The sequence below is a fragment of the Euleptes europaea genome, chromosome 8, assembly GCF_029931775.1.
Source record: "Euleptes europaea isolate rEulEur1 chromosome 8, rEulEur1.hap1, whole genome shotgun sequence".
NCBI classification, from domain to species: Eukaryota; Metazoa; Chordata; class Lepidosauria; order Squamata; family Sphaerodactylidae; genus Euleptes; species Euleptes europaea.
Window position 1 is genome coordinate 32,460,775 of NC_079319.1, and position 12,995 is coordinate 32,473,769.

The window sequence follows — 12,995 nt, forward strand, 5'->3', positions numbered from 1 at the left end:
TTAGATAGATCGAATGTGGTGCAATTTGTTAGCCAACCCCTGCAAGAATTATAAGCACAGTAGCCCCAACACATGCTAGGACATTACATAAGATATGTCACATGACTCAGGTGGGGGATTCTTTGACCTGGCTAAATTGCACCTTAAAATTGCTTGGGGGCCCAACTCCGCTGCAGAGTATGCCTTCAGCCTTCCCTCCCTTCTACCCCACACTGTATTCATGAGCAAAACACAGCCATGGGAGAGGGGGCTGTTTACATGTGGACCCTGGTAGCAGGCCTCCCACAGTTATTTTTTGCTCATGAGTATGGTATGGAGGGAAGGCTGAAGCCTTGTCATAACATGGTCAGCAGTGGAATTGGGAGCCCAAGTAATTTTAAAGGTGAGTCCCCAGTCACGCCTGTAACATGATGTGGGTCAGAGGAACCCCCAGTTTGACTCATATTATACTTCTTGTGTAATAGGCGGCCTAAGTAATATCATTATCAGGGTTGCCAACAGGCCTGGAGAAAAATGTCCTGTCCCTTTAATAGAGACATAATCCTGTCAAAGGAGCGTATTGTTAATAAAGGACTAGAGACATAATGTGTGGAAATGGGCAGCTGAAGCTTTTCATAGCATGGAGGTAAATAACGTCAGCTGGTAAATAACATTTTTAATCCTCCATTAAAGGAAAAGGACACTTGTTCTGCAGGCAGTTGGCAATCCTCTCAGTGCTGCAAGTACTACAGTTGCCAGCTCTGGGCTGGGAAATACCTGGAGATTTTGGGGGTGGAGCCTGAGGAGGGTGGGGTTTGAGGAGGGGAGGGGTTTCAGTGGGGTATAATACCATAGACCCCACCTTCCAAGTGGGCATTTTCTCCAGGTAAACTCAGCTATTGCCTGAAGATCAGGTGTAATAGTGGGAAATCTCCAGACACCACCGGGAGGTTGGCAACCCTACTGGAAACAAAGCCCACATTTACAGAACCTAGCCAACATTCACTAAAGGCCTTGCAGCTGTGTATGGATGTGTACCATTCATGAGGCCCTCAAGTGCATCTTCTCAGGGCCTATGGCTTACTGCTTGCCGGGTTGTTGAAATTGCTGGCATGGGGTGTCACTGCAGGAAAAAGTGTCCACTTTGTAATTGACTGCATTTTATTTGTGTTCTGCTAATTATCATGATTAGCTTTTCTTTCTTCTACTTTTGTGATCTGAAGATAATCTGAACACCCATATTTTAGTATAGTGACACACAAGTTAAATTATTTGTGGTTGGCCAGATTAACTAAATGGAGGAGGGTGGATGGGGGAAAGAAGAGGTAACCAAGCATTCCTAACAATGCTTTCCTGGGAGTAAACCCCATTGAATAAAATGAGGCTTACTTCTGAGTAGATCTGTTTGGGATTTCTCCCTCAATCTAACTCCAGGAATTAGCAATCTAATATGATTGCCTGAGGAAAATCCTTACATCCAGGTCCTTTAAATGAGTATGAGAAAGATTTTATATATATTAAACATACTTCTCTTTCTTTGATTAATTACATATTTATTCCATTTTTATCCCAGCTTTCTTCCAAGAAACTCAGGGCAAGGCTTGGTGACTTTTAAACTGGTCCTTATCATTATTTGATCTCCCAGCAATTACCAGGTGTTGTCATTTCAACTGCCTATTCTCATTCATTAAACTCTATTAAAGAGACAGGACATTTTTTCCTGTCCAGTTGGCAACCCTAAGGACCATATGCTCAAATCTGTCATCCTGAATTTGCCTACTAATGAGTAGGCCTACAGATTGCAATAGTCCAAACTCATGAATTGTTAATTTCAGAGATAATTGCAGTCATTTAATTCTCATGACTACTGTGGTTTATGAATGACACCCATGGCACTTAAATCATTTTGCAATCCATAAGAACACCTGTTCTCCTTGTTGTAATAGTTCATGACTCATGGTGCCACACCTTGGCAGCTCTGAAGTTTTAGGTCGCAGCCTTTAATCCCACATATTCTGAAGTAGCTCACTGACCCTACTACGAGTATTCTACCGCTGCTCAATTTACTTTAAAAATCTGTTGTTTAGGCCTGCACCTTTTTGTCGCATGCTACTGAGTCATCAGAGGATATATGTTTTTAGTATATTAAAGGCATTTCCATGATCTTTTTAGCTTAGTAAACATTTGTGATGACATACTTGCATAGAGTTAGAACAGGATAAAATCTGATAGGATGTAAGAACATAAGAAAACCTCTGCTGAATCAGGCCAATGGTCCATCGAGGCCAGCATCCTATTCTCCACAGGGGCCAACCAGATGATCTGAAAAACCTACAAGCAGGGCATCAGAGCTCAAAGTCTCCCCTTGCTTTTGGTCTCTCACAACTGGTATTCCAAGGTAGCCTGCTTCTGCACATGGATATTCTACTGACCTGTCCTGGCTAGCAGCTATTGATTGGCCTATCCCTCCTTAATAATAATTCCAAAAGGGTAATGTGGTGTAGCAAAAATAAACAGGAGTGTAATGTCACCCAAAAGATGTTATTCCAGCATAAACATTTATGGGCTAGAGCCCCCTTCAGTTACAATGGAGTAACTCCTTGCAAGGCAGACATTTATATGGGAAAAATTAGTAGAGGCAATGAGCTAAGACATGCAGGAAGTACAGTGCATGCATATAAAGCGCCGTCAAGTCGCAGCCAATTTATGGTGACCCAGTAGGGTTTTGAAGGCAAGAGACTACCATAGGTGGTTTGCCATTGCCTTCTTCTGCATAGCAACTCTGGTATTCCGTGGTGATCTCCCATCTAAGTACTAACCAGAGTTGACCCTGCTTAGCTTCTGAGATCTGATGAGATCATGCTAGCCTGGGCCATCCAGGTTGGGGCAGGAAGTACACAGTGAGATATAATTGTGGAGTGGGGGAATACAGAGACTGTTCATAATAGCAGTAATTGCCTCCATGAATTTTAAATCCATCTAAGGTAGTGGACATCAGTACATACTGTGGCAGTGAATTACATACATTAATTAGATGATCACTTATGAATTTTTTTTGTCTGTCCTCCTGAATTCACTACTTACAAGTTTCAGTATTTTAAGAGAGGAAGTGAAAGTCACTGAAGTAACATTCGTTGTTACTTAAGTAACTGAACTCAAATACCTTTATAAGCTGTTGTTGTTAATGGTTAGTTGACTAGCACAGTTCTTTCAGGATCAGACCATAGAATCATAGAGTTGGAAAGGACCACCATGGTCATCTAGTCCAACCCCCTGCACAATGCAGGAAATTCACAACTACCATGTTTGTCTGAAGGATGTATAATCAAGCATGATGAATTCCTAATGATGTCTTATCAGGCATATTTATATCAATCACAGACAGGTAAAGAGAAGTGGGGATAACCCTTTCAGTCAATATGTATGCCTTAAAAAATCTGATCATTTTAGTCATTGTGAACATGCACTCATGGAGGGGGGCAGCCCCTGCTGGTCAATGAATGTGGACTGCAAAAGGCGTATGATCTTGTGTGCGGCAAAAGGACTGTGATTGAAGATATTCCCTTCCAGCCAAAGGACACATTGGATAAACATAAGAACCTAACAGCAGTTCTGTAAGTGCTGACAATATAGTACTCCACTTGCCAGCAACTGCAAAAGACTCTTAGCACTATGACCTACTGAGGAAGGAGGAAAAACTGGTAATTGGAGTTCTAGATGGCTGCTGTTGCCATTGGCTAATCGTAGAGGGTCACCTGACAAGGCTTCTTTTTAAAGTCATCCTTAGTGAGCGAGAACAGTGCTGGTGTTTCCCTGGAGCATTTAGGAAAGGTGCTTAGTTAATCAGCCACAATGTGTGACCAGTTTTCAGGAACGTGGAAGTTGGTTTCTAGTGAGAACTTTGATGATTACATGAAAGAACTCGGTAAGTAGTGTTCATGGCTTGGTTTGGTGTTGTGATCTTTCGCTGTATTTTGTTTTTTTTTCTTTTGGAGAGCAGGGTTTTTGCTGTTTTCAATATCAAAATGAGTTTTCTGTAGTTCTGAATACTTCACAATTCCTCGAGGAAATGAAGCTGCTGTATCATTTCTAAACTGTTCACTGACTCAATGAAGATTTTTATAATGAGATAGAAGACGCAGAATGCTGCAGTTTCTGGCTAGTTATTCTTGATCTGCCAGCTCTGCTGAAGAAAGTCTTGGAAATCTGGGATGATGCCTGTGCAGGGCAGAATATAGGGAGGGTATTTAGCCACTTTTTCTGGAAAAAACTGGGATTGGTTATGATCCTGGGAGAATGCCAGGCCATATCTAGACATTGGTAGCCCTGATTTCTTGTTGCTAATGCTATGCATGTTTTGTAATTATGTCAAGTTTTTAGGTTTTTAAATCTGTATAACCACAAGTGTGCCTACTAAGGAATTTATGCTTATTCCTCCATAGAACTCGAACTCTACAACAGGTTACTTTGCTGCGTAATTTCATGTGATATGTTGCTCTGTCAAAACTGGCTTTTTTAGAGAAGACTGTAGTGATTTTTTTTTTTCTTGGCTCACAAATGCCGAGCAACAGAACGCTGAGAATACAATAGCTGTGTGGGGTCGGTGGCTGTTCAAACTATATTGGGATTACTGTGCAGAATGATTACCAAGATTTAAGTCCTTCAAGAATGTGAGGGAGAGCCCCTTGCAGCTTAGTTCAATTCAGAGGGTTTTCTTGAAGGAATGTATGTGGCTCCAGCTGTGGAGTGGCAGTCTTTGTGAGTCTCCTGCTACAGTCCCTGAATTAAGAGTTCTGAATGATCCAGGTGAGGGCTGTTCTGGACAGTGTAAGTAGTTTTACATTTTCTTAATCCCTGAGTTTTTCCAGTGTTAAATTCCATCATAAAAATAGAGTACTAAGGCAAAGGTGGCTGTTTTTGCATAAAAGGGTTCTTAACCTTTCTAACTCTTTCCATGTCTGCAACTTGCCTCTTCGGTGTTAGCAGAAACTACGTTACTCTGTGAATTAGATGGTGCCCTTCCAACCTCAAACAATTGCATTACTGCCCAAAATCAGGTGCTGCTTCAAATATGCTCAAGTGACTTGTCAAATAATACATTCTGCTTTGTCTTGCTGCTGCCAGGATGGCCTCGTTGGTTTGAACAGAGAGCTGTTTCTTTATTTTATTACATTATTCATATCCTACCCTTCTCCCCAATGGGGACCCAAAGCAGCTTACATTGTTCTCCTCTCCTTCATTTTATCCTCATAGCAACCCTGTGAGGTAGGTCAGACTGAGAGTGTGTGACTGGCCCAAGGTCACCCAGCAAGCTTCCATGGCAGAGTGGATGTTCGAACCTAGGTTTCCAAGATCCTAGTTGGATACTGTGCTAGCTCCTGAGCTGTGCAATAAATGTCCTCAGAATGGTGTCCTTCATTAATTAAACCAGTCATTTAAGTATATATTCTGTCTTTCTATATACTTGCCAAGAGTTCCAGCAAAGCTGGAATTAAAGCTCAAAGGCATTAATGTTGAGCAGAAAAGTATATGATCTAGCCCGAGTAGACCAAGTTCTATATTAAAGTGGGAAGGAGTATTTGAAATATGCAGATATGGCAGATTCTGCTTACCATGTTTCCCTTTCTGAAATAGCTACTCACCAGCTACTTATTCTGTTGGGGCTTCATAACCAGGACTCAGCTCCATTGTGATAAATGTTCGGGTAAAAGCAGCTTTTTCTCCATGTTCAGCACCCATCTTCCATATTTCAATGCCTGTGTTTTAAATATCCCTTTGCTCCCTCCCACATTACTGTTAAATTTTTCATGCCTAAGGGGAAGCTGTGCCCTCATTATGACAAGCTGCATCATTACTGATAAAGAGAGGGCAGACCGTGAGGCCGATATGAGAACCTAATGATTTTTTGTTTGTTTCTAGGCGTGGGCTTTGCTACTAGGAAGATTGCTGGTGTTGCCAAGCCTAATGTCAGTATCAGTTGCAATGGGGATGTCATAACCATCAGAACAGAGAGCACTTTCAAGAACACGGAGATCAGCTTCAAGCTGGGAGAAGAGTTTGATGAGACGACAGCGGACGATAGGAAAGTAAAGGTTAGTCCTGTACTGTCTCTGAAAGCTATTGGTGGTTTGTGTGTGTGCTTCAAGAGGGACTAACACCAAACACCAGCACTAAACGTCAGTGTAACTCAAAGGTAGGCGAAACCTTTGGAAGTAGGCTAAACTTGAGTGGAAGGTGCAAAGATTTTGGTCACCTTAACCAAGCGTGCAGCAGATCCTTGCTCTGAGAGGCTTTGGAAATCTCTGCCCACTGATAAGAAGTTGCTGGGCCTCATGACTGCTTGCCTGCGCAGTCTTTTATTCTGGGTTAAGTTACTGACTGCGCAAACAGGATGATATGCATATGAATCTAAAGCAGGGGTAACATGCTGTTGTTCCAACAATGACCCCTGGTTTAAATCATGCCTATGGGTCTGGTTATGGCTTACCGGTCTAGTGTCTTGCTAAATACTTACCAAAGGGCAATCCAGTTTCAACAATTTCTACTTCTCAGCCACCTCTTCCCTCTCCACCTTCCAGTCTGCTCTCCACTGTGTGACTTTGATCAGCATTCTTTCTGCCTATTATTGAACTTAATTTTACGCCAAAGTCCAGTCTAGGCTGTAGTAGGTCTAATACTGAAGGTATTAGTAGGTCTTCTGAAGGCTCTTCACACATCGCCCAAACCTGCAACAGACTAATAGTTGTTTAAGAAGTCCATTGGCTTTTGTCTAGTGTGTGGCATTTGTGTGCGTGTCTGAAGAAGTGAGCTGTGGCTCACAAACGCTCATACCCTGCCAGAAATTGTGTTAGTCTTTAAGGTGCTGCTGGACTCTTGCTCTTTTCTACTGCCCATGATGGGGTGATGGCTGTAGTTATAGCTTGTCGGTTTAGATAATGCTGCTTTGTCGGGGTACATTTTAACCACAGTTTGGAGTATTGTGGTAGGTGGGTGTCTTAACTCAAGCATGATCCCCTAGTGAAAGAATAATCATTCCCTTCTTTTAAGGGAACCAGGGTGGTTTAGTGGTTAAGAGCAGTGGTTTGGAGCGGTGGACTCTAATCTGGACAACCGGGTTTGATTCCCTACTCCTCCACATGAGTGGTGGATGCTAATCTGGTGAACCGGGTTGGTTTCCCCACTCCTACACATGAAGCCAGCTGGGTGACCTTGGGCTAGTCACAGCGCTCTCAGAGTTCTCTCAGCCCCACCTACCTCACAGGATGTCTGTTGTGGGGAGGGGAAAGGAAGGCTATTGTAAGCCGGTTGATTCTTCCTGAAGTGGTAGAGGAAGTCAGCATAGAAAAACCAGCTCTTATTCCTCTTAACAGAGTCTTGTGACACTAGACAATGGATGTCTCAATCACATGCAGAAATGGGATGGGAAACAGACTACGATTAAAAGAAAGATAGCTGATGGAAAGCTGATTGTGGTGAGTTCACTTTATTTTCCAAGAGCTATGTGGATAAATGTCAAAATTCTTAAGAAATACAAGGGGAGGGTGAAAATGGAAGTAAATGTGAAGTGCCATCAAGCAAGCTTCATAGTATATATTATACCATATGGTATATACTATACTAGATAAGTCCAGAAGCCACTTATATCCAATAGACTGAAATGTTCTTTTAAAATATATGCTTTTGTACTAAAGCAAAACATGGACTTCTACATTGTACCATGCATCTTTCATAGATGTACTGCTTCTTTGCATTTGACGCAGAAAAGTAGAGATTTATGTATAAGCTAAGTAAGATGCAACTTGAGGCCTTTACATTTTAAAAAAAACAATAAAGTAACTTGTCTTGGTAAAGTTACAGGACCTCTTCATTTGGCACAGAATGACTTAACAAGGCCCTGCAGAAAAGAGACTGTCACGATGGTAGGAATGACAGCTATGGGGCAGCCTGGCTTGGTCCGTCTTCCTCTATTTGGCTGGCCTACGTGTGTAAGCTAGCCCCAGGTTTCTTCACCAGTAATGATTAGTCACCATATTTCCTGTATAACTTGGTACATGTCCATGCTTGCAACAGACTCACCTTGAGCACAATGTACCAAATAAGGGAGGATTTGGGGCACTTTGATGAGATGATGCTGTCTACTTACAACACTCAAATTATGGGAAGCCTGTGTACCAGGTTCTTCTGTGCTCAACTTACTCCATTTATTTGCCATGTCATTATACAGCCATTCAGAGCAGTCCAAAACTTAAACCATAGAATATCCAAAACTAGAAATGAAAAGTGTGTGTGTAAAGTGCCGTCAAGTCGCAGCCGACTTATGGCGACCCCTTTTTGGGGTTTTCATGGCAACAGACTAACAGAGGTGGTTTACCAGTACCTTCCTCTGCACAGTAGCCCTGGTATTCCTTGGTGGTCTCCCATCCAAATACTAACCAGGGCTGACCCTGCTTAGCTTCTGAGATCTGACGAAATCAGGAGACGACTAGAAGCTTAGCAGAATGATCATATTTGTCTTGGCTTGTGAGACTGAGAAATTGCCACTGCCATTTCAGAGAAAATTTTATAATTCAGGGCCCACCTAGGGTTGCCAACCACCAATTGGCACCTGGAGTTCTCCCGGCAACAGGAATCAATTCCCCTGGGGAAAAAATGATGGTTTTGGAGGGTGGATTCTATCCCTACTGTGCTCCCTCCCCATGCTCCAACCCTCAATCTCCAGGAATTTTCCCATCTGAAGTTGGCAACTCTAGGCCCACAACAGAAAAAGCTCTGCTCTTAACTGATGACATTCTGGAGCAGATGGTTCCTGGAGTGGGGCTTCATTGGCTGATTTAATGCCTGGGGGAAAGAAGAATTACAAGGGGGGAGGTGCTTCTGCTGGTATCAAGAGGATGTGTATCCTGCAAAGAGAAAGCAGGTACTCTTTTAACTGGGGCCCAGAAGCCAGTAACTAAGAAAACAGCTTTAAAATAACTGTGATGGCCTATATAGGGCATGGTTTGGATAATAAGTGGTCAAATTCCAGGCTAAGATGCACCCCGCACACTCATCCAATCTAGAAGTTATAAAGGTACAAAGTAAATGAAGCCAGGACTCTGTGGTCCTCTGTGCCTAATATAAGAGCAATATGAATACTGGGGAAAGCCAGTAGCCTGTGAGTCTTGGAAGCTGGGGAACTGCCTCAATGAGAGTTCTTGGGATAGAGCTATTAAAGAGGATCCTGTTCTGCTTAACGATAGAAATGAGCCAGATTCTGGCCAGGCTGAAACATAACTGCTTGCCCTATATTGCCTGTACTCTTACAGTGCAACTCTATGCAAAATTAATCTAGGTTACTCCCATAAACTTAAAAGGAATATCTCTGCATAGGATTGAACTCTTCTTTACTAAAGAATAACCTGGGCTTTTAAACGGAGGCTAATTCCACTCAAGTTTCACTTCCACATGTGATGTGACAGCATACAGTTTCATGCGAATGGAGAGGAGCCAGCAAAGGTTCCTTTTTGAGCTTGAAACCCATATGATTGACTCTGTTACAGCCATGCGGGATTAGAGCACTAATTCCCTTATTCTCGCACAATGTAGTTTGTTTATACTTATGTTTATAGCCCTCCCTCCTCCTGCATAGCAGGGCTCAGGGTGGGTAACCACAATTTAAAACACACTAAAGAAAAACATAGATTAAAACTAAATTTAAAAAATACATTAGATGGCGCTTATAAAGCAACCGTGTGCATAATGTGGAAGCCCCCCCACCCCGAGGTCCAGGCCAGCCAATAGATTTGCTGTATACTGTTGCTGCCCTCAACTATATGCCTGGAGGAGAACTGCTCCACCTTACAGGCCCAACGAAACAGAACTAGATCGTTTAAAGCTCAGGCCTCCCTAGGTAGAGCGTTCCACCAGGCAGGGGCCAGGGCCGAGAAAGCCCTGGCCCTAGTCAAGGACAGCTGGATAAGCCAGGGACCACCAGTAGATTTTCAGATGACAATCGTAAAGCTGTCACAGGTGTATACCTGAGAAGTTGGTCTCGAAGGTATGAGGGTCTTAGGTTGTGTAGGGCTTTGAAAGTCAGCACCAGAACCTTGGACCTGATCTAGTTGCAAAAGTTCTTGGTCTCAAAGCAAGAAAATGGGCTGTGTAGCTCAAGTTGGCCCTTTTGACGATGATAAGGGTTGGTTGCAAAGCTTTGATATTTACTACTGAAATTGGGAGCTGCTCTCTTTTGAAGAGTTCTTTTGCTTAAACTTGTACTGATACTCCCGCTCACGTGGTTATTTTTCTCTTTTAGGAGTGCACAATGAACAATGTGGTCTCCACCAGAATATATGAAAAGGCATAAAGACTCTTGCCACCTGATGGATAGGACTTTGAGGTGGAAGATAAATCTCGGTTCACAGGGCAACAGCCCTGCAAGACTAATTGTTTCCAAGAACTGACTTATTTACTGGCTAGCTCCAGAGCAGCCTTGTATCATCTGAAGTATTGTGGTTATTCAATAAAATGCTCACCTTTGGGAAAAGATGAAGTTGGTCTTGTATATACTTTAAGAAAGATGCAGACGGGATGCTCAAGGAAGATTTTCAGGTTCTCTTTGTGGGATCTGCCAAGTTTTGCTCATCTACTCTCAAACAGCAGGGTGAAAACCTGGCATAATCACTCTAGCTGTGCTTCTCTGTTCCACTAACTTGAGAGCTCTTCAAGACGGTACAGTTAAGGGTGTCTAGGCATATCAAAATGATCCAATCAAAAATGGTAAAATGCACTTATTCAAGCCAACTTGTAGAAATTTGCTCTCCCTTCTCCCCTCCTTCCACAAATTAATAGAATCCTCTGCCTTGCACGTGTATGCATATGAAGAAAACGTAAGAATGCCTGCTCCCACATAGAGATCTTCCCGTGCTTTGGCTTCCAATCTGTTGTGTGCATGTGTTTGTTTGTTTGTTTGGAGCTTATGCATGATGATCCTGTTCCCAGGCTTTCCCTGTCCTCGATGTAACCACTCACCACTGGCAACCCAAAGCAGCTTACAAAAATAACAAAATACAGTTTAAATTTTTAAAAGGTGTAGAATTTCCTCAAGGAAGAGGGAGGTTGTGTTTTCCAAACTTTTCTTATGGAATGAATTCCAGACAATAATCCATATTTGATAGTCAAGACCTCTTTGGACAAGTTCAGCCTTTAAGAATCCAGCGGCTATTTACTTCCGTCCCAGTTCTCTCCCCTCTGATCATTACTCAGATTTGTGGGGGTGGGGGAAACCATATTTCAAACACATTTGCTTGCCTTTGAGAAGGGATGGGTACATTTTACTGCCCCACATTTGTGGGGGGGGGGTTTCCTCAATCACCTCCATATGTGTACCATTGTCACAGTATCTTTTTCTTGCTATGCCTCTGGGTACTACCTTGAATTTTTTTTATGAAATGTATATCCTGCCTTTCTGCCCTCATAAGGGCTACCAAGTCAACTAACAAAATTAAAACATAATAAAATCACATTTTAAAACAAAACAATAGCCCCACACACCATTAAAGTAATTAAAACTAGAGTTTAAACATGCAAAGGCATAAATGCAACAATGAAACACTAGGCAGAAAGAAAGTATCACTGAGGGAACGCTAACAAAAAAAAGAGATGGGGATAGCTGAATGTCCCTGGGGGTATAGTTCCAAATTTTTGGTACCACTACTGAGAAGGCCCTCTCCCAAGTTGCCACCTGCCTAATTTCAGAAGGTGGGGTCTCCTGAAGCAGGTCCTCTGGAAATGATTGCAGTAGTCAAGTAGTTTCATAAGGAACTAGGTGGTCTCTCAGGAATGTTGGTCCCAACCCACTACAGGGCTTTGAAGGTCAACATCAGATGCTTGAATTGTGCCCAGAAGCAAATTGGGAGCCAGTGTAGATGGGCCAAGACTGGAGTGATATAGTCCCTATGAGCCGTTCCAGCCAGCACCCTTGCTGCAGCATTCTGTACCAGCTGAAGGTCCCACAGGGTAGTCCTATGTAGCTTCCATGGAAGAGAGGGGTTTCAATCTAGGCATCCCAGATTCTAGACTGACACCAGTTCAAGTTCACATGAAGCAGCCTTATGGAATCAGAACATTGGTCTATCAAGGTCCCATCTCATCTACTCTGACTGGCAGAGATTTACCAGAGTCCTCGGTCAACGTCTCTTGCATCTGAGCTCTTCTGTAGAAGTTCCAAGGACTGAACCTGGGACCTTTAACCATGGCATTTCCCCGGATGCAGTAGGTTATACACCAGGACTATTTTATCAGTGTTGTAGCTAGAGTGCTGGACAATGATCTGGGAGACTCAGGTTTGAATGCCTGCTTTGCTTTAGAAGCTTGCTGGATGACCCTTGGGCCAGTCACACACTCTCAACCTAATCCACCTCACAGGGTTGTTATGAGGATAAACGGCAGCAATGAGAATGATGTAAGACGCTTTGGTCCCCATTGCGGAGAAAGGTGGGGTATAGATGAAATAATATCTTCAATCCTATCCTTTCTCTAGAAAAAGGCACCTTGACCTGCCACTTGACCTTCATATCAACCCATAAACTAGGTACGGCAGGCTGGCACAAGGTCAGCCAGTGAGTGCCACAGCACTGGTCTAATTAGCAATGGCTACTCTGCCTGGCATAGCTCATGCCATCTATGAAGTATCAAACTCTGTTTGGGGATTGAGCAAGTCTTGCGGTAGTCCCTAAGTGATGCATGTTTGGCTTAATCAGCAACGAGAAGCTTGTCTCACCTGTTATCTGGCCAGACTCTCTTAAGCTGTTTATGCCTCCTGCTGTTAGCTCTGGTACCTGAAGAACATACATATGGTTACTTGTCTTTAGTGCCTTTCATGTCTTGAGTAACTCAAAATTCAACAGTCAGCAACCTTTTGCAATTAAGAGCCAGACGCCATCAAAATTCAAAGTAAGAGATTGTCTCGGATAACTTTCCCTGCTTTAGCTGCTCTTCTGATTCTCATTACAACGTTTTATGGAATAAGAGCTTTGTCT

The 12,995-nt window shown here is 42.9% G+C and overlaps 1 protein-coding gene across 1 annotated transcript; it reads left to right on the forward strand.

Annotated features, from left to right (window-relative positions):
- The first annotated feature begins 3,754 nt into the window (after positions 1–3,754).
- Positions 3,755–10,487, forward strand: LOC130481556 (fatty acid-binding protein, adipocyte-like). Its single transcript, XM_056854261.1, has 4 exons — positions 3,755–3,904; positions 5,899–6,071; positions 7,350–7,451; positions 10,271–10,487. Exons 1-4 carry the CDS (start codon positions 3,832–3,834, stop codon positions 10,319–10,321), a joined length of 399 nt encoding a protein of 132 aa, XP_056710239.1. The 5' UTR covers positions 3,755–3,831; the 3' UTR covers positions 10,322–10,487.
- Positions 10,488–12,995: the final 2,508 nt, after the last annotated feature.

What these genes read in the sequence shown, in the direction of transcription:
- LOC130481556 (XM_056854261.1), top strand. Translation starts at nt 3,832, where the DNA reads ATGTGTGACCAGTTTTCAGGAACGTGGAAGTTGGTTTCTAGTGAGAAC. An exon ending in TGATTACATGAAAGAACTCG is followed by an intron (nt 3,905 to 5,898) that starts GTAAGTAGTGTT and finishes GTTTGTTTCTAG; the next exon opens with GCGTGGGCTTTGCTACTAGG. An exon ending in CGGACGATAGGAAAGTAAAG is followed by an intron (nt 6,072 to 7,349) that starts GTTAGTCCTGTA and finishes TCCTCTTAACAG; the next exon opens with AGTCTTGTGACACTAGACAA.